This window comes from Tupaia chinensis, unplaced genomic scaffold (genome assembly GCF_000334495.1).
Source record: "Tupaia chinensis unplaced genomic scaffold, TupChi_1.0 Scaffold000418_1, whole genome shotgun sequence".
Classification (NCBI taxonomy): Eukaryota; Metazoa; Chordata; class Mammalia; order Scandentia; family Tupaiidae; genus Tupaia; species Tupaia belangeri.
Window position 1 is genome coordinate 2,201,457 of NW_006159923.1, and position 27,002 is coordinate 2,228,458.

Sequence of the window (27,002 nt, forward strand, 5' to 3'; positions counted from 1 at the left end):
TCTACATACAGTCTTGTCTAAGGAGTAGTGCTTGTAGGTGGAACCCAGGACCAGGCCCACCTAGGTCTAGGTGTGCCCCCACCTGGCCCAGATTTTTATGTTCAAACCCTAATTTGTAGGTGCCAATTTAGCTCTGCCTGCTGTGACTGGCAAAGCAGGTTGTCTTGGGGATTGTCAGCTGACCTAGCTGGTCTCCTTGGTCCCCCAACCCTAGCCAGTGAATTTTCTTCAGGGGAGTTTGTAGTCCAGAGTCTTCAACTTCTATTTTTCACACTCTAGCCTGAGATAGAGGTGTGGGCGATGAGAAATCATCCACTCTGGGACATGATCGTGCGATTTCTCCCCTCAGGATTTTTGGGCACACACATGTGCCAGATATGTTTTTCAAGTGACAGGATCCAGAACTCAAATCATGAGCAGGCATGTGAATCCAGCATCTTAACTAACATGCCTGGGCTGGCCCCTCTGTAATTAATTTTGCTCTCTTCCAGTTGACATGAGGCTGCCAAGATTCCTTGGCCACCTCAAGGACATATCCTCCTGGCCTCTGATCCAGACCCCGTGCCTGCAGTCACCAAGGCCTGGTGCTTATCCTCTCTTGCTTCCAGGTCCAAACCCGAAATAGCAACAGTTCCTCCAGGCAGGAGAGGCATTGGCCATCCCCACGTTCCACCCGAGGCCGGCAGGGCCGCAATCATGTGGATGAGTCCCCCGTGGAATTCCCAGCTACCAGGGTTTGTTTCCCAGATAACCCAGAATCCTGCCTTCCTTGCTACACCCCTCGCTGTGGCGAGTTTATATGGCCTCGCTCCTTCACACTCACCTGCTTTGCAGGGTATTGCTCTGCCTTTTTCTCTTGGGTTCTGGGTGAGTTTCTCTACAGCCTGATTGCTCCTGTCCTGGCCTAATCTGAATGGAACATGGGAAATATAAGAAGTCCCTACTGACTGGGGTTCTTGTCCATTTTGGGAAAGTTCCACCTGGAAACCAAACACTGGATTTCCACAATTTCTCAGTATCTTCCACTGTACTGAGGCAACCCCTGTGGTTATAGCAACATGCAGTCGTTGCAAGACAGGGCCTCGGGAAGTGCTTATACCAGGAACTCTCAGCTTGGGTCTTCGAGCCACTCTGCATTGCTCTTTACTATCTTCATCCCCATAGTATCTCTGATCACAGCTCTGGACCTTCTCTCACCACATAAAGGATTCCTGCTTCTGGAAAACAATCTTCTTCGTGGTCTCAATTCTTAACTGCACTCATTTGGCTCACTTGGGAGGCAGTGGGGATACTAATCTCTGATCACCCACCTGCTTGGCTGCATCCTAAACTGTTCCTGTCCATAGTCCCTGAGGAGGCGGGCAACAACGTCTGCAGGTTCGCCGTGGCCATCCCCTGGGAGCCCTTATCTCACCATCGACCTCACAGATGATGATGTGACACCTCAGAGCAGCAGCACGCCCTACACCGGCCTAGCCCTGGACAGCCAGCAGGAGGGTGTGGAGTCGCCTCACGTGGATGCAGAAAGAGATGGAGATAGCACTGAGTACCAGGTACCATTATAAAGAAGGGCTTCCTGCCGCAGGGAGTGGAGGCACAAACCCAAGCCCTTTATTTCCCTAACATTAGGATCCTGAATATTTCCCATGTGCAGTATGTTTCTTGCGTTTTATCTGTTTTGCCTCTCAGAAGTCCAGCACTAGTTATTTGCAATCTGAATGCTGATTTTTTGTTTAACATTACCTATTTGTGTGGAAATGAGTACTGCATTTTGTAAACATAATTTATACATCATGTGATCCTGTTCACAAAGGTAGAATTGTAGACTGGATTTTTAACTTTATTTTCAATTTGACGAGAGAGGGACAGAGCATAAGAGAGAGGGAAACTATGAGGGAAAAAAGCCAACAGGTCCAGGAATGAAACCATAATCGGCTACTTGGAGTCCAATGCCCCCTACCACCACATGACCTGCCTGCCTATAAACTGGATCTATTTAACGGGCTAAAATCCAGAATTGCTTCATTTTCATGTCTTCATAGGATCATAGTGTAAGCAGATCTCTTTACACATGCACACATGAGAAGACTTTTAGCAGTTTATGGAGGGCCGCCAAGTGACTTAATGGTTAAGGCACTGAACTCCCACATGGCTGACCACGATTCTTGACATGGTTTTTCTTACAGGATGGGAAGGAGTTTGGAATAGGTGACCTCGTGTGGGGAAAGATCAAGGGCTTCTCCTGGTGGCCTGCCATGGTGGTGTCCTGGAAGGCCACTTCCAAACGCCAGGCCATGTCTGGCATGCGATGGGTCCAGTGGTTTGGTGATGGCAAGTTCTCTGAGGTAAGTCCATTTCAAGTCAGAACTGGCGTGTTTCCTCTGTATACTTTACAGCTGGCTTTTAAAGCTGTCAGCCTGTGCCTGCCATCTGGAGAGGGGTGAGTTGATACTAATACATGATTTGTCTGCTAGAATGGATTAAAAATATGTTCACCAGGTTAATCTGATACTTACGTTTATATGGGGCCAGAGCTCAATCTATTTGCAAAGGGGACAAAGAGCTAGCAAGTCCTCTGGACCATCACTGGTTGGATCTACCAAGAACAGCCACTTACACACTTGGACACCTGGGGAAACCTCTCCGAAGGTATTCAATAGAGAAGCTGAGAAGAAACAGTAACGCTGTCCATCTGAGTTTCATTTAGCTGTGGAGAAAGGAAAAAGGGATGTTTTCATCTCTGCCAGGTGCTAGAGATTGTTTTAAGTCAGCTGATAATCAGTTACAAAACCCTTTCCGTTTAGAATTGGCTATTCCTAAGACTCTAGATATTGACACAAGGCATTTCAAATTAATTTTTTTTTTGGGGGGGGAGAGGTTTTTTTTGCTATAGGGCATCACACCTAGGGTGGATGGCCATGCCGCAATCCCTTCTCCATTCTGCTCTCGGGATCCTGGGAACGCAAACAAATGTGCCTGGCATGATTTTAAGCCACTGGGACTTGGACTGGGGTCAACTACATGGGAGTCCAGCGACATAGACCAACTACTGGTCCCTCTAATTTTTCTCAAAGATTTTGAGGGGCCAGCAGGTGGTATAGTAGCTGATGGTGCAACCACAGTCCTGGAACTGGTGGTTTGCCTTCTCACTTTCTCTCTCTCTCTCTCTCTCTCTCTCTGTCTCTCTTAAATTAAACAAGTGGATAAGTAAAGAAAATAATTCTTTAAAGATTTTTTTTTTGATATCAGCATGTGTGCTGATTAGAGAGATAGAGACAGGAAGCAAAAAATCTTCTTCCCCCAGTGTGGAATAGCCATGCTGCTATCCTGGGATTGTTTTGGCTTATGAAACATGCCCAGTATGATTTTTCAAGTAACCAGCTCCAGGTCTTTAACTATAGTCATGGAAGTCCCGCGACTTGACCATTATGCCACCTACTACATCTCCAAATCAGTGTTTAGATGAGGATCTGCCTTCGAGTGCTTTGAGAGTAATTAGGTTGCTTCTTATATACTGTGTTGAAGATATTCTCACATCTCTAAAGGTATTAATAGGTACAGTGTAACGATAGTTCGTTGCTTAAAGAGGTCTCCTAGAAATATTACTGGAATTCTTACCACCTGAAGGTTTGACAGGGTATGTAAAGGAACAAAGTAAGCCAGAGTGACTGCAGGCTAGGCAGGGTGGAATGGAAGACCACATACATTCCTGGGATTCTGCTGCAAGTTATGGCTCTGGTTTTCTCATAATTGTACTTCTTTGGAATATTTGCTTAGAACACTTTGGAGTTTCCCAAGAGCAGGAATTGAGGCCATAGAATCTCCTTAAGAGGAAAGCTTCTGATTGCAGATGTCCCATTTGACCAGCAGAGGGAGAAGAACAAGTAGCTAGTCCTAGGCTGGCTTTGAATCTCATTCTAGGGATATGTGCAGTGACTTCTGTGAAAGAAAGATGGAATATTTATACTTGCCTTGGCCAAAGTGACATAAAATGCACTGTGGAAGACAGAGTCTCATTAACATTGTGGGATGAGAGCACAGTGTGGGCCTGGGTCTGTCTTGGCCAAGGGCCAACCCTTGGATTGGGCCCGCTAAACACATGCCTGCATATGCTGTCTTAGAGCCATCTGGCATGGGGCACATACCTGCGTATTGTCAGTTTTTCTCACCAGTGGGGCTCACCCTTCCTCATGGGAGGTCAGGGTCTTAGGTACAAAATGGAGATTATTGTGTGAGCACAGTAGAACATGGAACATGCTGTCTACCTTTGGATAAGGACACCTGAACACGCAGGCTGTGTTCAGACCCGTGGCCCATTCAGTTTGTGCGTTGACATGTAGGATCTCAGAATATGCGTCTAAGCACAGTCAAAAAAATCAAATAATTGTAATTAAAAAGCGCCTGCTCTGAGCAGGAAAGGGTAAACCCTAAAGTAAAGCCCTGAGAGTTGGAGCATGCACAGGGAATTTCAGAACTGACCTTCAGGGACCATGGCTGTTCCACGCACACAAATCCAGGGGACATAGTCCTGGATCTCACTCAGGGATATAATCTAACTGAAGAGGATGTTTGGATACTATGTGCTACTTCTGTTTCCTGCATTTTTCTTTACTATTGCATTGTTACCTGTGACCTTTGTCCCCAGAAATGGGCAGTTGGTGAGAATCTCCCCCACTGATCAGCCCTGAGACTTACTTGCCGCATCTCTGATATAGCATTGATGGATATTGATGTCTATCTCCTCTAGGTATCTGCAGACAAACTTGTGGCACTGGGGCTATTCAGCCAGCACTTTAACCTGGCCACCTTCAACAAGCTGGTTTCCTACAGGAAGGCCATGTTCCATGCACTGGAGGTAACATGGGAGTGAGAATCAGGCTGTTCTGAGGACAGGGATAAATTAAGAGACCATAGGTCACAGCGATGCCAGGGTTGTCTCAGGAAAGGGTAGCAGGGGTGACTGATTGAGAAGGGATTTGAACCCTCCCTGCTTCTCTCCCGCTGACTTCCTGATACTGCCATAACTCCTGTTTTAAAAATTTCTAATAAATTCCTTTTATAATGGTTTTCAAGACACTGGGTCTGGGTTTAACCTATGCTCTACCATGCAGGAATCAAGGGTCTTAGTCACCATCCTACCCATTTGTTCCAGTAGTTTCCTCTTGATGACTGGTTTCAGCACTGAAATCAGAAGGCGCAGCACAGGGAAGAGACAAACATCAGTGAATATACTCTCGCTGAGACCATAAAGCCTCCTCCTTTTCTGAAGTAGTGGATAGTTGGGGGTCTATGATTGAAGGTCAAGACCACTGCTTCCTCATGTCATTGGGTCCTGTCATCTTCAATGTCTCCTCTCTTGTCTTGATTTGGAACTCCATTGATCCAGCATGTAGGAGCCAATTTCTTTAACAGCCATGTTTAATCATGGAAATCCTCACTGTTCTTCTAGCCAGAGGCTTGTTACATTCTGATCTTTGTAAGGCAGAAGTCTGTTAATTTTAGAGAAAACATGAACATGCAGCAGAGATGAGACAGGTCTGGCAGAAACTTCTATACCTTGAAGTGACGCAGCTAACCAGTTCCTTTATCCTTTGAGAGAGGTGACTGCACAATTCTTCACATACAGAGATCATATTTGATGTCTGTATGTGAAGACTATTATCCCTCCTATGGTATGCCGACTGTCTCTGAACAGGCCCCTCCTTCAGCATGTCACATACCACAGCCCATGACAGCTGTCTTATGAAAGGGCACAGTATAAAGGGGAATGTAGGCCCCAGCTCAGGATCTCTGGGTGTGGCCTGGTAAGAAATCCCTCCCCCCCAGTTCACCACATACTCTGCCTTTATATCCCAGAAAGCCCGGGTGCGAGCTGGCAAGACCTTCTCCACCAGCCCTGGAGACTCACTGGAGGAGCAGCTGAAGCCCATGTTGGAGTGGGCCCATGGGGGTTTCAGGCCCACTGGGGTCGAGGGCCTCAAACCCAACAACATGCAACCAGGTGGGAATGAATCCCTGGGACAGCACCCCTCCACTGTTGTTAAGAGTCACTGTTAAGATATGCGACCTGCCCTGATGCCCCTTGGCCATCACCAACGTGTCCCACAGCCCAAATACATTCTGAAGCACATCTGCTTCCATTAGGAATACTAGGGTTGTAGGAAAAATGCCTGGTCACCTGGAAACCATGTCAGCCTTATGTGACTTCCCTGGTCACCAGTAAAGACCACATATACATAATTTATATGTTAAAATTTAAGTTAACATCAAATCAAAATGTGTTCTTTTTAAACAAATCTTTTTAACAGATCTTTTAAAGGAGAAAAATAAAATCATGAAAAAAACACGACCATCCTAATAATTTGACCAATACCTATTTCCTCCATCAGGGATGTGACTTACAATTAGTATACTTAATGTTTTCTTGTTTTGTTTTTTTCCTCCCAACCTGCAAAAGTGGTTAATAAGTCGAAGGTGCGTCGTGCAGACAGTAGGAACTTAGAATCAAGAAAATACGGTATTCCCTTGCCATCTTTTGACTATGCCCTATTTTCTCTGTTCTTTCCATTTCCACTGGACAATGATCAATTTTCTTAAGGCATCCTGAACTCTCCACCCCACTCTGAACCCTCACGCCCCACCCTCACAATCAACCCCAGGTTAACACTGTTGGGTGCACATCCTTCCAGGCCTTTCTCAACACTAATTGGATTCCTGGTTTCCCTTTTATATCAAAATTAATCATTTCATCACTGTTAATGTCATTTTCTTACTAAAGGATATTTAATAATTTTTTAAAAAGTGTTAATTTATTAAATTTGTTATTTAAAACATTTCTATAGAATAATTATCTAACTTTATCTCTAAGGAATTATTTAATTTTATTTATTCATTCACCTACTTTAATTTGACCAGACACAGACACACAAAGTAAGAGAGCAAGTCATCTGGTCCGGGACTCAAACAGTGGTCAGCCATGTTGAAGTGTCCAGTGCCTTAACCACCACACCACCTGCTGGTTCCATAACTTTATTTTTAAAATATTGCCAGAGAAAGATAGGCATTGAAAAAGTAAGGAGAAAGCGAAAGCGAAAACGGTAGCCCACAGGTTTGGAACTCAGACCATAGTTGGCAATGTGGGAATGCTGTGCATTTAACCACTATGCCACCTGTTGCCTTTGACAGTATTTTTAAAATTTGTTCAGAGAGAGTCGGTGAAAGTAAAATTGAGAAAGCAAGCTGCCAGGTCCAGGACTCAAACTGGACAACCATGGGGGAGTCTTCCCTTAATCACTATGCCACTTGCCCTCCCTGGTTCTCTTGTTTTTTTAAGGGCAATATAGTTTCTAGGGGCAACATTGAAGTTTAATATGGTCATAGAGATTCAGGTATATTGAATATACATAGTTCTATTTAGATTGGAGGACACATAATTAAATTTTTTTCTTTTTTTCTTTTTTTTTTGTTGGAGAGGTTTTTCCTATAGGGTGCAAATGCTCTCTAAGACAGCTAGAAATCACCCCTCAGGGGTGATGGCCATAATGTAACCCCTTCTCCATTCACCTCTCAAATCTTGCACACACATGTGCACACACACACACACACACACACACACGTGCACACGCACCTGGCGTGAATTTATGCCACCAGGTCTGAGACACAAACTGTTGTCAAAGAAATAGGAGTCTACTGACATAGCCATTACACCAACTTCTGGTCCCATAATTAAATTTTTTAATAGCCTCATTAAAAAGAATAATTTTACATTATACTTGATCCAGTATTTGCAATATAATAACAATTTCAACAGTACAAAAAATGAAATTTCCTACATTTCCTTTAGTGATTTCTCATCACATGTTTATTTTATAGATTTTTTTAAAGAGGTTTTCACTACAGGGTGCATGCGTTCGCCAGACAGACAGAAAGTGAGAAATCACCCCCCGGGGGAATGACCACGCTGCAATCCCTTCTCCATACTCCTCTCAAGATCTTGGGTACGCACGCACATGTGCCCAAAGTGAGTTTTAAGCCACAGGGTCTGGGACGCGAACCACGATCAATTCCGTGGAAGTCCAGCGACATAGCCATTACACAAACAGCTGATCCCACATGTTTATTTTATAGGTTTTATAACACCAATGCAGATGTTATATAAAAAGATTTAATAAAAATTAATAATTAAATTCATAAAAATTAATATTTGAAAGACAATAATGTCAGTTTTTAAAAATTTTTGCTATAGGGACCATTGTACTTCATAATGGTTATATCTCTATTCTCCACTGTAGTTGGCCACAGTTTGAATCCCAGACCTGCCAGGTAAAAACTCACTCAAGGCAGAAATGTGTTCATGCATGCCCAAAATCACGAGTACGACGGAAAAGGGACTGCGGCATGTCCATCATTCCTAGGGATGATTTATCAGCTTTATCTCTCTCTTGCAAGCATACACACCCAATACTAAGAATATCTTTAAAAGTTTTTTTTGCTATAAGTCATGTATACTCACCAGAGAGACAAAGCAAGAAACTAGGGTGAGGTGAGAGTTCACCTCTTTTTTGGCATCACCAAGACATAGTCCCTCCTCCAGTCTCCTCACAGGGTTTTCGGCATGCATGCACATGCACATGCTCCTGGTGATTGTCAAGCCATGGTGTCTGGAACTTAATGGAGTCAGCTTTCTGTGATCCAGTGCCTTAACTGACATACAGTGTTGGCCTACTAGTCAGTTTTGAAATTAATTTTAACATACAAGGTAAAGATAAATTCTTCTGTCACTAGCACATTTAAACTATACAAAAGCCACAAATGGCCTTTGGCTAGTGTGTTCACTTAAGTCATAAATGTATCAGGATTTGACCCAAGGACTAGGCATTGTGTGCTCTTTGAGCTGGTGTTAGGATTATTTAAAACATATAACATGTCAATCTCATGTGCCTGAGTTAATCATAGGTATTTTGTATGAGAGGTTTAAAATTGGCTCCTGTTTTTGAGTTCATGGGTAATAAATACCGAGTGTGGACCCCCTGTCATGCCCCAGGTGCCGCTGGTACCCAGGCATAGCATGGTCTCGTCCTGGGCCCACAGTCTCCCTGGACTCCCCTCCTACCAAGCCACGGCTGCCATCTTACTTTCACAGACAACAAGACTCGAAGACGCACTGCAGACGACTCAGCCACCTCCGACTATTGCCCTCCAGCTAAGCGACTCAAGACAAATTGCTACAACAACAGTAAAGACCGTGGGGAGGAAGATCAGAGCCGAGGTAATGGAGGCTGAGGAGGCTAAGGCCTTTCTCCAGTGACTGAAAAGGGGTAGATGGCAGACCTACACAAAACTAGCATAGTGCATGTAATTACTGACCTCTTCATACCTTCTTCCCCTTTTTCTTACAGAACAGATGGCTTCCGATGTTACCAATAACAAAAGTAGTCTGGAAGGTAACTTGCTCCCTTCTCATCTCGTCTCATTTCTGGCTATCCATGCTTTTTGTTTAACCACCAGTGTACCTTGATAGCAGGTGGGGACTGTTCTTTGGACCCTGAGCTTGAGCTGCGACACCTCACAAAATGATTGGCCTTTTTCTGCCCCATAAGTTGAGGAACATGAGATAGGCAGGCTATGGCCAGAATGAAAACTGAGGTAATTTAAGCTATAATAACTCAAAACCCGAAATCCATTTCTGCAAAACTGAGCCCTGCCGAAGAACTGGAACTGGGTTTCAGGCTGAAAGCAGACACCCTTCATCCTTGTGACTGGTGTGCTTGTCCTGATTGGCTGTTGTCCCTGAATCGAATACTAGGCACATAACAAATTTAATAGAATTTAGAATGTCGGAGGATAGTCACCTAAACGTCCCCAGGCTAATGTCCATTAGTCAACAAGTATTCCATGCAGTTTGTCAAGCCATGACCCCTGCACCAGAGAATCCTAGGGAAGCTTGGGATTGTCGAAGTCCCATAACCGTCCTTATTCCCCCAAGATGTAATCTCTTTCCTATTCCTGCTTCCAAAGTAGCGATAGTTTTGAGTATTATGGAGGTCCTGTCTGCGTACTTTGCAAATTGGATGTGAAGGAAAGAAGGGTAAACTATAGGATAAGGCTTGGTCTATATTTTCTAAAATGATAATATAGAGTGGTCATGTCTTACCACAAGACTCCACCACACATCGCACAATGTCCAGTGTTTCAAGGTTTTCAGATTTGCCATACCAGGCCCTCAAAGCATATCCCTCTGTTAAAAGAAGGATCAACCAGTGTGTTCTACTTCAGGCCTTTCTCATGGACAACCCTTTACCTGTCTATGGAACCTTCTACACAGTGTTGTCACTTCACATTCTTTTTTTTTTTTTTTAAAGTTATTCATTCGTTTATTTTTAGTTTGACCAGAGAGAGACACAGAGTGAGAAAGAGGGAACGTGAGAAAGCAAGCCGCCAGGTCCAGGACTTGAACCATCGTCAGCCATGTGGGTGTGTCCAGCACCTTAACCACCACGCCACCTGCTGGTCCCACTTCACATTCTTGAAAGAAGTAAAAGCAGGCCAGCATGTTCTATGTACTTAAAGGCACCGGAACCCCATGTGGCTGACTGCATAGTTTGAATCCAAAACCTGGTGCCTCAAGGAATATACTAGGTGCCTGCACTCACATGCCTGAAATCTTAGGAAGTGATAAGAACAGAAGACAGGGTACTGTGATATGACCACTCCCATCTCTCTGTGTCTATACCTTCTATGAACTGTCCAAGTACAAGTCCCCTTTGTCATTTTAAAAAACGAACCATGAAGAATACTTGGCAAACATTGCTGAGAGGGAAAAATTGAGAGCTGTTAGACCCAAGAAGACATTAATTGCCGGTGTAAGGACTCAAGTGTGACACGCCTGTCTTTCTTACAGATAGCTGTTTATCCTGTGGTAGGAAAAACACTGTATCTTTCCACCCTCTGTTTGAGGGTGGCCTCTGCCAAACTTGTCGGGTAAGTCCTCCTCTCTCACCCTGAACTTTGCTCGCCATCCTTCTTGCCCAAACCCCTCAATACTTCCCCCCAAAATAGTTCCTGTGTTGTATGCATTGGTGAAGCCCTCCCTGGGACAGTAACTCACGGCCCTTGCTTACTGGAATAAAGGAGGGTGATGTAGCAGAGGAATTAGTCTACAATGACATCTGCAAGTTGCTACTATAATAGACAAGCAGCCACTAGCGAATGAACCATGGCTCCATCCGAGGGCCGCAGTCAGGGAAGAAGCATGGCCTAGCCATCCCTGTACTCCGGTTTCATAGGCATTTCTTTGACTGCCAGGATCGGTTCCTTGAGCTGTTCTACATGTACGATGACGATGGCTATCAGTCCTATTGCACCGTGTGCTGTGAGGGCCGCGAGCTGCTGCTGTGCAGCAACACCAGCTGCTGTCGGTAAGACCTACTGGGCCCCCATGCAGACCATGAACTTCATGTAGTTCTCCGGTGACTGAGAGCTCAGTTCGCCTGGGTCAGGATGTTCTCAGGCAACCCTGGTCCGTATGGTTAGCCTCATGTTCAGGTTAAAGTATCGTCGGCGAGGGAGGCCAGGTCAAGGTTTGCCAACTGTGGTGCAATCCTGAGGGTATTTGGGAATTGGGATATTGAGAACATTTGTGTGTAAGTGACTGGGATTAAGGGGATGGGAATTCCAGGGCCATTAGAGCATCCACACCAGAACCCAGGGGAATTTGAGACAGTGGTTTTCCATTTCCTTGGGGAGATAAGTACACCAGGAGAGCACCTCTGTGGTTACATGGGCAACTGCTTCCTGTCCGGGCACAGGTGCTTCTGTGTGGAGTGTCTGGAGGTGCTTGTGGGCTCAGGCACAGCAGCAGAAGCCAAGCTACAAGAGCCCTGGAGCTGCTACATGTGCCTCCCGCAGCGTTGTCATGGAGTCCTGCGGCGCCGGAAGGACTGGACCATGCGCCTGCAGGCCTTCTTCACCAGTGACATGGGCCGAGAATACGTAAGTGTCAGGCTCCCTGCCCGACACCACCAGTCTTCAGGACAACACAGTGCCAGGAAGGCTGTGGAATTGGCATAACAACATTAACTGAAGTAAATGCTCCCTGTACAAATATGTCGCTGCTGTGAGCCCCAGAGGATGAGGGACCTGGCTCTCTGGCACCTCCTTTGCCTGCTTCTCAGGCGTACCCAGTGTTTGCATCTACTTGGCACTCTTCAAACTCCCCTAATAGTAGGGGAGTAGCTGCAGAAATAAAAAGCAATTGCATTAGTAAAGTTGCAGAGAAAGAGGTCACTGGGCTTTGTCACAGACTCTGGCTCTCACATCTAAAGGAAAGAACTGGCATCTGGGCCATGCATGGTGACATGTGGCCCCCCATCCCCCCTACCCCCAAGCCCTCACATTCCCCTGCAGCTCCACCACAGGGTTGAATTCTTCCTGTTCCTTTCCCTCCACCCCATGACATCCTCTTTGTCTGACAGGAAGCCCCTAAGGTATACCCTGCCATCCCTGCAGCTCGAAGACGGCCTATCCGAGTCCTGTCCCTGTTCGATGGAATTGCTACAGGTGAGTTTGGGTGCTCCTGGTTGCTCTGTACTACATTGCATGGATAAGCAGAAATGCTGGAAGCCTTGTCCACATGTCTGACACAAACACAGAAAAGATGCCTGGAGTTACATTTATGAACCTGTTCTGAGAATCTCTTCCCACAATTTCTCCACCTTATAATTGAGCCCCTTTGGTCATAAAAGAAATATAGGATGGGCCAGCAGGTGGTATGGTGGCTAAGGCACTGGACATTCCCACATGGCTGACCACCGTTCAAGTCCTGGACCTGGTGGCTCGCTTTCTCACTTTCCTTCTCTCTGCATGTATGTCATTTTCAAGTAAAATTAAAATAAATAAATGAATGAATAAATAAAATTAAATGAATAATTCTTTAAAAAAAGAAAACATCTGGTGACATATAGTTAAGGCTCTTCAAACATCGCTGACCATGGATCCAGTCCTGGACCTGGTGGGTTTTTTTTTCTTATATCGTGAACACACCTGCCCTATATAGCAAATTAAAAAATAAATAAATAAAATTACAGAAATCTTTTAAAAGCAGATAAACATTTTGCTGTCAGCAGAAGGCCCAGAGATTTAGTTGGAAAATTTCAAGTCATGAACCTGGAGGATTAAAAATCAGGCTGGACGCATGTGCTTACTTATCTAAAACAGGAGAATGAAGGAGAAGGTATTGTGACATGGCTATCCTCTCTGGTTCATTATTTCTCACATTTCTTGCCTCCATCTCTATCTCTGGTGAGCACCTTAAAAAAGGATATAGACTTTAGCTCTTGAATTTTCTGTTTTATGGTCAGCAGGTTTCTTATAAAGTTAATTTTTCATACAAATGCATAATACGTGGGATCAGTGAGGCAACAACTGCTGGCTCTAGTCTTGGTTACTTCCATGCAAAAGGGTTCCTCCAGCCACACTGGAAAGTATTACAAGAGCCATAAGCAGCGGAAATGCTCTGCCTATGCAGGTAGCATCATTCGGACTTAATATCTCCCGGACTCTCCACAGGGTATTTGGTCCTCAAAGAATTGGGCATCAAGGTGGAAAAGTATGTCGCCTCTGAAGTGTGTGAAGAGTCTATTGCTGTTGGAACTGTGAAGCACGAGGGGAATATCAAATATGTGAATGATGTGCGCAACATCACAAAGAAAAATGTGAGAACAAGGCGGGACCCTCATGTGGTCATCTTACCCAGTCTCCCCATCCCCTGCCCTTCCCCATCCATAGTGCACAGGGTTTGATTAAATCAAGTCAGAGCTTTAAGATGCACATCGAGTTGGTTCAGGATGACTTAGATCTTAGTGAATCCTGCGTAGTAGATATTTTAGATTCAAAAGTGGAACTTGTGAGCAATCAATGTTCTCCTTTAAGTTGGTTTCTTGTCTTTCTCCATCAGATTGAAGAATGGGGCCCATTTGACTTGGTGATTGGTGGAAGTCCTTGTAATGACCTTTCAAACGTGAATCCTGCCAGGAAAGGCTTGTATGGTGAGGATCCTTTATTCCTGTGGGCTCCTTATCCAATCTGGTGGTCCAGGTATCAAGGCCTGAGAACAACCTTGCTTATCAGTCCAACCTTACTGGTAGCCTCAATGGCCTATTGATGAAATCAACTGTACCCTTTGTTAACTCAGTGCAGAGCAGGAAAGGTATTAATCCACCATGCTAACCGCTTCCCCAGTCCTTGTTTAGTCAGAAGACAGGAGAATGTGAGGACAATAGTATGAAAATGTCAGAATTTCACTGATCTCAGGGAATGTGCAGAGTATGATACAGATTGCTTCATTTTCTTTTGTGGTTTTAGAGGGAACAGGCCGGCTCTTCTTTGAGTTCTACCACCTGCTGAATTATTCACGACCCAAGGAAGGTGATGACCGGCCATTCTTCTGGATGTTTGAAAATGTTGTAGCCATGAAGGTTGACGATAAGAGGGACATCTCGCGCTTCCTGGAAGTAAGATGACATGATAGGCAGAGCCAACCTAGGTGGGGATGAACTTATAAGCACTTAGAAAGCAAAGCAAGTCGCCAGATCTGGACTATTTAAGTATTAATTTATTTAATTCCATTTGTTGAGAGTAAGATAGGTGAGAAAGGAAACCATCAGGTACAGGACAGTATCTGTAGTCGACAATGTGGGAGCCCAGCGCCCTTCACTACTGTACAAGCTGCTGGGCCAGCCAGATAATGGTTTCTGAGCTTTTCTTGGCAATCTCTGTATAGCATGTTCTCTAGTACTCTGTGTACTAAGGTATACCTTCCTTAGGGACCTGCAAGTCTGATTTCATTACCTACCAGTAACATGGAAATTGGCTGCTCCCTGTAGGAGAGCTTTCATACCCCTTCCATAACCAGGGTTCTTTTACTTGCCACATTGTGAAGTTTTTTTTAATAATTTTATTTATTCATCCATTTATTTTAATTTGACCAGAGAGAACAAAAGTCAAAGCAAGCCACCAGTTCCGGAACTTAAACCATGGTTGGCAATGTGGGTGTGTCCAGTGCCTTATCCACCATGCCACTCACTGATCCCTCTAAATAAAGTCTTTTTAAACATTACTTATTCCGTGAGTGAAGTGGGGAATATACACACACACACACACCATGCCCAATAGACTATGCATGTTACACTTCGCCCCAAGACTCTGTCCAGATCATAGTTACATGTGCCTGCTGTCTTAGAATAGTCTCTGACCTTGAATTAGAAACCTTCCTAAGTATGTCTGCAGCATAGAAGATTGCATTTTCCTCCTGTGTCACCATCCTGTCCCCGACACCTGCTTACTCTCCCCACAGTGTAATCCAGTGATGATTGATGCTATCAAGGTGTCTGCTGCTCACAGGGCCCGATACTTCTGGGGGAACCTACCCGGGATGAACAGGTAATTAGGGGTTCAAGTGGGATAGGCAATATAGCCTTTTCTCATGTTCTGAACTTCTAGAGAGCAGACCCTGTTTAGAAATCATTCCATCGTCGGTAGTTGACCAATATGTGACATTAGGGATTGAATTGTGACTTTATTTGCAGGTAATGTGTCAAATCATGTTTCAGGACTCCTCAAGGTTATTCTTGACTTGTTCCAATAGTGCTAGATCTGAAAGTACCATGTGCTGGAGACAGATCCCAGTATCTGCTGCTCTCCTCCTCAATCAGGATGTCTGTAAACCTTGTCCCAGATCTGCCTCACTCAGGGGTCCTCTGACCATCACAAAATGCAAATAGGTATTAGAGGTACCTTTCCTCCTGCCCTGAGATACAGTTAGGCCAAGAAAAGGACTATGGTGACAGACAAGGTAACAGAGCTGAGATGACAAAAGGGTGGCCCCAAAACCATCTCCCTTGGATTTTCATTTTTTGGGGTGTGTTTTTTGAGATAGGGTACATGCTCTTGCTGGAGATATAGTTAGGCCTAAGTGAGAAATCACCCCTCAGGGTACTGGGTATTGCCAAAGTCCCTTCTCCTGGGACCTTGGGCATGAATTCACAGTTGGCCAGCATTTGCATGTGGGAGTTCAGAGAAATAACCACGATCTCATCCGCACGGCCCCCTGTCTTGAGTTTTGTGAACCAAGAACATTTTCTTCAGAAAGCAACAAAGGGAGTCATTATTCTGAGGTTAAATTATCTCTCCCCTAAATGTGGTATCATGGAGAAGTTCCTGATTAGCATGTAAAATGTTACATCCCAGACAAAAAAGTTAAACTTCAATTCTCCTTTAGAAGGAAGCAAAACCTTCTGTATTTAGCAAAGGGTAGACTGACGTGGGTTTGAGAGAAGTCTCAAACATTTTTGTGGCATTTTCTCCATTAGCTAATTAGCTCATCACATCGTACCAAGTCCATGTTAAATGAATTGCTTCATTCAACTTGCGAGCTCTCATAAATCCGTGCACTTAAGTGTCAAACGCATGGCCAACCTTGCCTCATGGGTTTGACATGATATTTGTGTTCGTAGAGGACTGATTTCAGGTTTATGAGTCTGCGTGGGGATACTACTGGAAGGATGAAACCTATCCACAGGGTCATAAATAAAAGAATGAAGCCATGCAATTGTGAGCACTTCCAGGTAGAAGATCATGAGTGATGAGGGGTAACAAGCAGGGTATCACCCACAAATTAAGGACAAAGCTCCTGAGGTAGTTCAGGTTGAGAGGGAAGGGTAGAGAACATGTCTAAGGCCAAGGAATGTGGGGCTTCCATGTGATACCACTCAGGTACATTGACATGTGAAGTTATAGGAGGTTTAAGAGGATGGGATTTTCTTAGGTCATAGTAGTTTCTCAATTGAGAGTTGACCCCAGGACCAGAAGAGAAATGCGAGATAAGATGGGTGTCTCAGAGGAGTGATGATAGTAGTATATGTGTGTGGTCACCGGAGAACCATCCGTAAGAGACACATTAGCTGTGCTATCTCACATTTTGCTTATTGGTAGGAAGGGGTCAGATTGAGGATTTTACATTTAGGTATTCATGATGCATTAGATGATCTGAGGAGTGGTATGAAATGTAGCTCAATGAGGTTATAGGGAACAGAGCTATTAGACTCTCTGCATGGGTGCAAGAGGGATCTGTCAAACATGAGAAGAAAGGGAGAGATACTCAATCTATTGGGTTTGTTCTGCACTTGGTTCACTAGGCAGGACTGTGCCTATCCCTTTTGATCTCAGGGGAATGATGGAAACAGGATAGGATGACATTTGAAACCTGAAAGGGTAAAGGAAATATCTGGAAACCCTTTCTGTGGCTATCCATCCCTATCTCGAGATTCTTTGCATTCTCATGACTATAGTCCTTAGCTCCATAGTTTCCAGCACAGGGGACTTGTGCTGAGCAACTTAGTAGGAATCTGCCTACCTTCTCATCTTATGGTCTCTCAGGAAGGGCTCAACTACTTCACAGTCTTTCCCTTGCCTTTTTTAGGCATCTGTGTGCCTCTCTATTCTAAAACAAATTCCAAGGCTGAAAGTTAAAAGGATACTAGCATAGTGAGCCATATCCTATGAAAGGACACCTGCATGCCCTCACACCCACCCACAAAATCACAGAGGTCTCTTCCAAGCTTGTCACTTGACAGACACCAAGCTCAAAGAGATGATGTGGCTTGCTCACAGTGTCCAGTGTGATTGGTTCTGGAGGAGTCTCATGATTCCCTGTCCACCTCTGTCTTGCTTAACTACAAGGAGTTATTAGGGACAATTAGCTCCCTGACATTAAGCTATCCTTGATAGCTGCTCATCCATCCCTACTATGGGAGCACACATTTTCTGCTGATACTGGGGTCATTTTTAGAATAAAATTATATATCTAATTTTATTTTTTGTTATTTTAAAATGTGACCAGGGAAGCAAGGTGGTATAGAAAATGAGAAAGCCAGCTTCTTAGGTCCAGGACTCAAACCCCAGTTGGCCATGTGTGAGTCCATTCCTTAACCACCCTAACATAACCACCTTGCCACCTGCCAGCCCCATGATGGTATCATGTTGACCACAAGTTCACTGTGAGGGCACTGTTCTTTTTCTTTTTTTAGGGGAGATTTTTGGGTATAGAATGTGTGTGCTTGACAACAAGCCAGAAAGCAATAAATCACCCGGCCATGCTACAGTTCCTTTTCCATTCTCCTTTTAGAGTTTTGGGCACACACGATTGGTGTGCGCTTTTAGCCGCTGGATTTGGGAATATATGGGAGTCCAGTAACATAAACCTCATGCCCTCTACTGGTCCCGTGAGGGCACCTTTTTATAGCAGAGGCCCTCACTCCCATCTTGTGAGGTGCATAGCCGTGGCCACTTTACAGATGGTAGAAAGTAATGGGTTTTGGCTGTCCCCAGGCCCGTGATAGCATCAAAGAATGATAAACTCGAACTGCAGGACTGCTTGGAATTCAGTAGGACAGCAAAGGTAAGCAGCAGCCCTCTGAACCATGCACTTGGAGATGACCCTGGTGTCCACGGCTCCTACTCCTCCCCACCATGTGACTCCCTGGTGCTGGGCCTCTCTTCCCACGTAATTGTTCTCATGTGCCCTCAAGTACAGAGTAGGACACGTTCTTACTAATAAAAAAGGAATCACTGAAAGTCAGCTCAATTTTTTTTCCCCACAATTCTTAATGCTGTATACACTGTAACAGAATTTCAGCTGGTGTCCTTCTTTGGAAAAAAGCTTTGACCAAACAAATACCTGCTCTCAGGTGGCTTTTCTCTATGTTCATATCAACAAAGATACATTCATCTAAACTCTTGACTGTTCTGAATCAGGATGGTTTCTACTTTTTAATTTTGCTTGAAGAGTAACCCCTATCTTGGCTCTGATATGATCTTGTTCATGGTCACTTCTCTGTCTCTTTTCCAAGGCTGGTACATCCTGTTAACTTTGTATTTATGGGAAGCACGTAATGTCCTTATCCCTCCAGCTCTGCCTATGAGCCCAGGCCTGTCACACTCTCCCACACCTCCTTTCCCACTTCCATTTGCCCTAGATGCTTTTGCCCTTGACCCTCCCCACAACCTTCATTCTGTGCTCACTCCATGGTTTCATTTTGTCCTCCAGTTAAAGAAAGTACAGACAATAACCACCAAGTCGAACTCGATCAGACAGGGGAAAAACCAACTTTTCCCTGTTGTCATGAATGGCAAAGAAGATGTTTTGTGGTGCACTGAGCTCGAAAGGTGAGCAAGGCTGCACTTAGAATGAGAAAGGGTAAGGACATGTGGTGAGGACAGCGACATGAACGGGCAGCTTCTGGCATCACAAATTCACTGTCCTCCTGGGTTGGTATGACTGGGAGGAATGCTTTTCCTAAATCAGTCCTTCTTTCCATGCAGAAATGGCAGAGGGGTGGTATGCAGAATCTAATAAGGTCATTAGACAGTACATTGTGTATGAGCGGGTTGCACTTGCTGACAGTTGCCTGTCCTAATGTGCTAGATTTCTAGTATGGATGTATCAGTTATAGAAACTCAGAGATATGCCATTTTGCTAAGATACCCATTCTGTAGGTGATTTTTACTTAGCCACAGTCTATCCTGCTACTAAATTATTTGGCCAAGTTTGTTTATATAAATGTGTGTGTGTGTGTGTGTGTGTGTGTGTGTATAAGAGAGAAAGAGAATGTAAGAATATTACAGGGCCCTTTAGCTGCAATCTACCCCCTCTCAGCCTGGAACATTGGGACATGTATACCTTGTGTAACCATGCAGGACAGGAACCAACCACCTTCCCATTGTTTTCATAGTTGCTGTGCCATTGTCCTGCCATTATTTGTCTATTTTGATGCAGAGAAAGATCCCTCTGGATTTCATTTGTCTTGATGGTGTGTGCATATGATGTGTACATGGACTGTGCACCCCCTCATGGAGTGCAGTCAGGCTGCAATCCACTATTCATGTCCATCCATCGGGATTCTGTGCTGGCACACGTGTGCCTGGCATAGACCTGAGGTGGCTCTGACTCCACATACATCCACCGTCCTCTGGGACAGACCCTTTTTGTTCGTTTTGTTCTTTCCTATTGTTAGTAATGTAGTTAAGGCTATGAATTTTCCTCTTTATATATTTTTGGCTGTATTCTGTTTAACATTACATTTTAATTTTAGATTTTTAGTTCAGTAACTAGTTTTAATTCTTCATAAGCTTAGTAGAAAGTTTCTTAGGATAATAGTAAATTCTGATTGGGCAAAGTAATCTGTCACTTTAAGTAATAAGAAATTACTGTTATATGTTCTATTTGTGGTGTCCATGCTATCTTTTGATAACCCAGGCATACCCAGTAGAGCTCAATATATACTTAAGTTGTAGAAGAGGGTGTTATAATGTAGGCACAGAGGAAAAGCAAGACGTAGGCATGAAGGGTTGTACCTTCAGGATGTTGAATACCTATTCGGCCATTGATGTGCTCTTTAGTATGGGATTAGAAACCTCAGTAATTTTGAGGCTCCATGTACATGCAACATATTACCAGGCCTGGTAGAAATCCCCTTGTAGAGGCTCTAGATGTCTTGTGATGACATTGTTCCTGAAGTGTAATTTCACTCTTAGTCCAACAACTTGGATTGAAAAGAGAAGGCAAACTCAGTATTCCGAGGTACCCACACTGTGATTTTACCTGAGCCTTTTGTTGATTGAAAATCTAATGCTTTGAAGACCTTGCTTCAAGTTCCCTCCATGGTTTTTCAGACATGTCCATGCCTGCTTTCTTACTGGCTGACTTGTCATGCACCATACATGCACTTAATGCATTTTTATGTTTATTCAAGTCCCCTGAGCTCCAACCATGTGCCAGGGACATTGGTTGAAGTAGTACAGATGTTTTCCCTCATTAGTCATTTTTGAGCAGGCATTCTTAAAAGAATCCCAGGACCCAGACCTCTTCTGAGTGTCAAACGAGACCTGCTTGGCCTGACTACAGGGTGTACCAGAACTAGGGGTTACCTTGTCCCTCCTGGCTATACTGAGGACTTCCAGAGACTCTTGCATGTGTTGGATTGCTCTCCTGACCGCTTATCTTTTTGCCTCCCTGCTCTTCCAGGATCTTCGGCTTTCCTGTCCACTACACGGATGTTTCCAACATGGGGCGAGGTGCCCGTCAGAAGCTGCTTGGGAGGTCCTGGAGTGTGCCAGTCATCAGACACCTCTTTGCCCCCCTGAAGGACTACTTTGCATGTGAATAGTTATTCCCAGGTGCTAGGAGCACTGTGGTGCAGGGCAGAGCCAGGGGCCAGAACTTTAACCTGTTGTGCCCTTGTTCATTTGTGTGGGGTCTCACTGTACCTCAGTTCTCTCAGTGAGAGCAGAGCTGCCCAACCATCTCTCTTCCATGGGGGAGCCCGAGGTGCTACCTCATTGTGCACAATTCAGACCTGGCTGCTTGGAGTGGCCAAACACGGTGCTCATTTTCACTTGTAAAACTTTAAAACTTGAAGTAGGTAGTATGATGGCTTTCCCTTTTCCCTCTCCTGGGTTGACCACTCAGTAGCAATGGCTAAGATACCAAAACCACAGTGCCACAATGCTCAGGTTGATGCCAAAAAAAATCACCCAAGACAGTTACTGCAAGACTAATGTTTTTAAATGTCTCCTGCTTCATGTTTACAGGAGTGGGCAGCTGTAGACAAGTAGTTAGAAGACATTTGAAGAGCCCAGGATGTTTTTCCCAGGCCAGTAGAAGGGGAAATGAGGTCTGTCTTTGCAGTTTACCCAACATCTTTATGTTGCCTCAGTACAGGGCTGTAGTTTGCTGACTGGGCCCATGGAGTCTTTTCTATAGAAATGATGATTTCAGCAGGGATGATATCATCATCGCTTTCAGGGCTACTTGGCCCCACAGACCCAAGTGAGGGGCCACCCTTAGTGACTGCAATAGAACCCTCCAGGGAGCTCAGGAAGGGGTGGCCTGAGTTACATATGGTGCCCTATATTACATAAGAACGGCTTCTCCATTTCCTTCCTTCCCTCTGAGGGCCATTCTGGAGGAAGCTTTTGGAAGACTCCTCAACCCTTGTCAATATCCCCTCTGAACTCCTCCCCAGGCACAGGTCCCCAGATTAGATGTCTGACACCCTAATTCCTCATCCTTCTATATGAGGAAGCAGGAACAATTAGGGAAAAAGCACATTCCTCACTTTCCTCTCATCTAAGAGATGGCAGGGAAAAAACACAATAAAAGCTCAGGCCTCCCTCCAGAGATTTTAAAGTTGTTTTTAAATTCACAATATGACATTTTAGTGATCTGGAGGTGAGACAAGCTGCATTTCAGAAATGCTGTTGTAATGGTTTTTAACACCTTTTAATTCTTACTGGTGCTATTTTGTACAATAAGAAACAATGTTGACAAGTTTGGTGCAGCTTTTTAAATCCTTTTTTTTTTTAAATCTCAGATTCTATTTTTATTTTTTAACATTTTCTTCAAAATTTTTTTAACTGGAGCCACATAACAAATATGGGGGAAAAACTGTGCCTTTTTTTTGACAGTTTTTGCTAATGTTTAGGCTGAATGATAACGGATGCCTAGAGTTTACCTTATTCTGTTTAATTAAAAGCAGTATTTCTCTATCACAGTCTGGTGTTACTTTTGTTCTTCTGTAGGTGGGTAGGAAAGGCTGGTTCTATTGGTGTTTGTGCTCATTTATTGAAATACAGTGGAGGGCTACCATGGTTGACTATCAGCTTCCCCTCTCCTGTGGTTGTCCTCAGATACTAGGGCCTTTATCTCTGGAAGCTTTGTGTACTGGTGTGATTGCTGGGGTCAACCTGCAGAACTTGACTCAGAAACTAGGTTGGGGCCCAATGAATGAATGTCTGTCCTGATCTGCAGTGCTGGAAGCCATATGGCCAACTGTTTCTATTCTAAGTTGACCTGGTCCTGGTGAGCTAGAATGCTGGTGGAAGGTAAGGACAGCAGGACAACAGGTTGCCTCCCCCATTTTTATATTGACCATTTGGTAAATGCTCTCAGAATTTGCTCTTGGGCGAGGGACTACACTGGACTAATGAGAGGTTATCTAAATCTTGGTCCTTCAACATAAGTGATGTCTGGGCAGCCCATGTCTAGCCTGTGTTTCTAATAAGAGATATGCTCCTCCAAGAAGGTGTAAATGATGGGATTCACACCTGTCCTTAACCAAATGGGATCCATAAGAATATGTGTGTGTTCACTATTAGTCTTATAGAGACACATTTGGATGGAAACCCAAGACCTCATGCCTTCATCATTGGAGAGTGCTGCTGCACCACTATACCTAGCTCAGGCTTTATTAAAGCTCTTTGAATGCTGATCCAAGACAGCCACTCAGAATTTAATTGAAACTCCACTGTTTCTCACCTTCCTTAATGCTTCTGCAGTATTCAACAAAGTGTATATCCTTTTATCTCTGTCTAAATACTGGCTCTTGGGACCAGCAGTTAGCGTAATGGCTATGTTGCTGGATTCCTATGTAGTCGACCACGGTTTAAGTCTGACGGCTTAAACTCATGCCATATGTGTGCGTGCCCAAGATCCCAAGAAGGAATGGAGGAGAAGGGATTGCAGCATGGCCATTAACCTTCGGGGGTGATTTCTCCCTTTCTATCTCTCTGTGTCTTTCTGGCAAGCACAGGCCCTCTAGCAAAAACCTATAAAAAAAGGCTCTTTATTTAATTTCATTTATTATTAGTGTTCAATTTAAGCGGAGAGAGACAGAGGGAGAGTGTGAAACCAATCCCCCAAGTCTGGGACTTGAACCATAGTTGTCCGTGTGTGAGTCCAGCACCTTAACCACCATGCCACCTGCAAGCCCCAGCATTGGCTCTTAATGAGCCTCAGGATAAAATTCTATCTGAATCTGCATTTGTGTGTGTGTGTGTGTGTGTGTGTGTGAGAGAGAGAGAGAGAGAGAGAGAATTTGACCAGAGAGAAAGAAGGAAGTAAAGTCCAGGCCTCTAACTGCTGTTTGCAATGTGGAATTACTTTAATTTGACCAGAGTGAGGCACACTGGGGTTGGGGAGTGAGAAATGATGTCACTTTGGCTGGGTCTTGAACCATGGTTGTTCATGGGAGTGTACAGTACCTTCCACCACACCACCTGCTGATCCCTGCCATTCTCATTAAAGAATTTTAATTAGTGAGGTAGGGAGGGAGTGTAAAAGAGAAAGTGAAAAAACAAGACCCAAGATTCCCAGCCATCAGTTGGCCACATGGGAGTCAGGTCCCCTGCCATTCTTACACTGCAACTAACCATTCCCTCCAGCTCTGCTTACCTGGTTCACTCAGACAGATTTCCTGTGTTTAGAACCCATGACATACTTCTCTCACTATGTTCAGACTTTGGTTAGGGGAGGAGCTGGTGAAAACTTGCCAGTGGTCGATACTACTTAGCTGTTGCTGGCTGAGAAGTGGAAAGTATGAACTAGAGGCAATAAACAGTCTGCCCTCCCTCCAAGCCTGTCTTTTGGGTGTGTCTGGTGGGTTACAATCACAGTCACCTTTCCACAGTTCTATGCCTTGAGGTCAGGGTCCTAAAAGGTCTGACTCAGCTGCTACCTTTGCTAAGCTTTGGGAGTGGGAGGATGAGAAACCAAACAAGTCATTAAAATGGTGCCTCTGGGCTACAATAGTCTGCTTGCTGGTTGCTATGGTGAGACAACTAGTAATTAGCAAGCTGGGCCCACATTCTTCCCTGAGGTGTTCAGACCCCAGAGGCCCTGGACACCCAATTAAGCCATATTGTGTTCATTGTCACCCCAAATGCCAGGACAGGATGAAGCGAAATAAACAGCCCCGGCCTCGAAACACCAAGAGAGGAGATGGACTAGCCCTTCAGGTGAGGGCTCATTGATGTCCCACCCTGCTATGGGACAAGCTTGCGAGAGGCCTAGTGGTGGGAGTTTCTAAGGGGTTTCGGAATGGGGCCAGACTGGTCTGAGTGGTCACAGGCTCATGGCTAAGGAGAGGAGCTGTTGAAAATCCTGACTCCTGAGGGAAGAGTGGGGCTCACATCCCATTCCTGGGGCCTTTGCTGAAGTTTCCTGGCGGCTTGAGTGTACTCAGGGTCCTGCCTGTGACCTAACCTCTTGGAAGATTTCATCTCTCATCTAAAAAGGCGAAAGTAATAAATAGGGCTTACTTTATAGGGTTACTGAAGTACCAGGACCAGATCTAGGTTAAAATTGTGTACCTGTGGCCCGGCAGACAATAAGCCCTTTACATGTGTTCAGTGACAGTGTGAAAAAGCTATTAGTAAATGCCTTGTTAATGACAGCATACACTTCGTGCTGATACTAATAGTAATACCAAATGCTTATTCAAGTTTTAAGAACACTACTATTTCTCAGTGTTGCAATTATTTAAAAAAAAATGGCTGGCATTACTGGGGTTAATAATCATGCATTCATCTTTGTACCTGATGTGTGCTTGGCAGAAAGGAGAGAGAAAGAGAAAGTGAGAAATCACTCCATGGGGGGATAGCTATGCTGCAATCCCTTCTCCGTTCTCTCTGGATTTTGGGAATACATGGCATGTGTATCAAACGTTTTTCAAACAGTTGGGTCTGAGACTCAAATCATTCAACTATATTGGTCCATCCAGTTTAAATGCCATTGCCACTGGTTGGCCCCAAACACTTTTTTTAGGTCAATAAAACGATCATAAATTTGTAAACTCAGGCCTTGAAGTAAAAATTTTTTGTTTTATTTTTGAGGAAAGAATTTCTGTGAAAATGAGACATAACTTTTTAAAAGTTATTTTATTTAATTTTATTTATTCATTAACTGATTTTAAATTGACCAGAGAGAGACACAGAGACAGATAAAAGGGGAGGGGGGCAGAAAGCAAGCCACCTGGTCCAGGACTCAAACTATGGTCAGCCATGTGGGAGTGTCCAGCACCTTAACCACCCCGGGACCTGCTGGTCTTTACATTTTTAACAGTTGCCTAAAATCTCCAAAGCTATTTCTCTTGGGTGAAGATTCTCTTTTAAGATTAAAGTCTGTTTTGACAGATTCTGTTTCTGGCTGGCTTAAAACAGTTCTGAATAATTCAAGATTGTGCCTGGTTTAAGGTGGTTCTGGTCTGTTCTGTCTGGTTCTAATTGGCTCCAACCTGCTCAGACCAGCTCAAACTGGGTCAAACACATTTAAAATGGTTCTTACTGCCTCTAACCATTTCTGACTTGATACAGATTCAAATCAACTCTTAACAGTTCAAGCCGATTCTGACTGTTTCTGACCAGTTTTGACTGGTTCAAGCTTGTTCAATCTGGTTGTGAGTGGCTCAAATTGGTTTTGACTTATTGAAACTGGTTCTGATCAATTCAAAGTGGTCACAGCTGGTTATGTCTGCTTTCAAGCTGGTTATGAAAGATTCTGACCAGTTCTGGCTGCCTCTAACTGGTCCTAACTAGCTCAAACTAGCTCAGACCATAACTGGCTCTAACTGGCTCAAGCAGGTTTAAAACAATTTTGACTAGTTTAAGACAGCTATGGCTGATTTTGACCTGTTCAAGTTAGCACTGTTTAAAAAAATAAATAAATAAAATAGTTAGCTTCTTGAAAGAGTAACTTTCACCTAGCTCAATTGGTTCAGGGTGATTTGATCAAATTCAGACCGGTTGAATCCAGTTGAGACTGGTTTGTATCAGTTTGATGCAGTTCAATCCACTTCAGGCTATTTCAATCTTTTTTTTTTTTTTCTTTTTTTGGAGAGGTTTTTGTTATAGGGCATGTGTGCTCGCCAGACAGAGAGAAACAGAGAGATAGAAAGCGAGAAATCACCCCCCAGAGGGGATGGTCACGCCGCAATCCCTTCTCCTCCATTCTCCTCTTGGGATCTTGGGCACACATGCACACATGCCTGGCGTGATGTTAAGCCACCGGATCTAGGACTTGAACCGCGGTAGACTATGTGGGAGTCCAGCGACATAGCCATTACACTAACTGCTGGTCCCAGACTATTTTGATCTTGCTCACACTTGTTCAG

The 27,002-nt window shown here is 44.3% G+C and overlaps 1 protein-coding gene across 5 annotated transcripts in view; it reads left to right on the forward strand.

Moving 5' to 3' along the window:
• The window catches only part of DNMT3B (DNA methyltransferase 3 beta), a 25,122-nt gene extending 2,632 nt beyond the window's left edge, over positions 1-22,490 (forward strand). The window contains exons 4-22 of one of the 5 annotated variants that reach the window (XM_027774282.1): positions 609-734; positions 1,347-1,553; positions 2,187-2,345; positions 4,748-4,855; positions 5,857-6,001; positions 6,458-6,517; positions 9,143-9,268; positions 9,399-9,443; positions 10,901-10,980; positions 11,305-11,417; positions 11,808-11,991; positions 12,474-12,558; positions 13,567-13,712; positions 13,955-14,045; positions 14,362-14,510; positions 15,353-15,438; positions 18,385-18,454; positions 19,103-19,221; positions 21,080-22,490. In XM_027774282.1, the coding sequence (XP_027630083.1) occupies positions 609-734; positions 1,347-1,553; positions 2,187-2,345; positions 4,748-4,855; positions 5,857-6,001; positions 6,458-6,517; positions 9,143-9,268; positions 9,399-9,443; positions 10,901-10,980; positions 11,305-11,417; positions 11,808-11,991; positions 12,474-12,558; positions 13,567-13,712; positions 13,955-14,045; positions 14,362-14,510; positions 15,353-15,438; positions 18,385-18,454; positions 19,103-19,221; positions 21,080-21,221 (2,241 nt within the window). In that variant the 3' untranslated portion in view covers positions 21,222-22,490. The remainder of the gene's footprint in view (positions 1-608; positions 735-1,346; positions 1,554-2,186; positions 2,346-4,747; positions 4,856-5,856; positions 6,002-6,457; positions 6,518-9,142; positions 9,269-9,398; positions 9,444-10,900; positions 10,981-11,304; positions 11,418-11,807; positions 11,992-12,473; positions 12,559-13,566; positions 13,713-13,954; positions 14,046-14,361; positions 14,511-15,352; positions 15,439-18,384; positions 18,455-19,102; positions 19,222-21,079) is intronic. The other 4 variants (XM_027774283.1, XM_027774284.1, XM_027774285.1 and 1 more) reach the window with 4 other exon arrangements.
• The last annotated feature ends 4,512 nt before the right edge of the window (positions 22,491-27,002 follow it).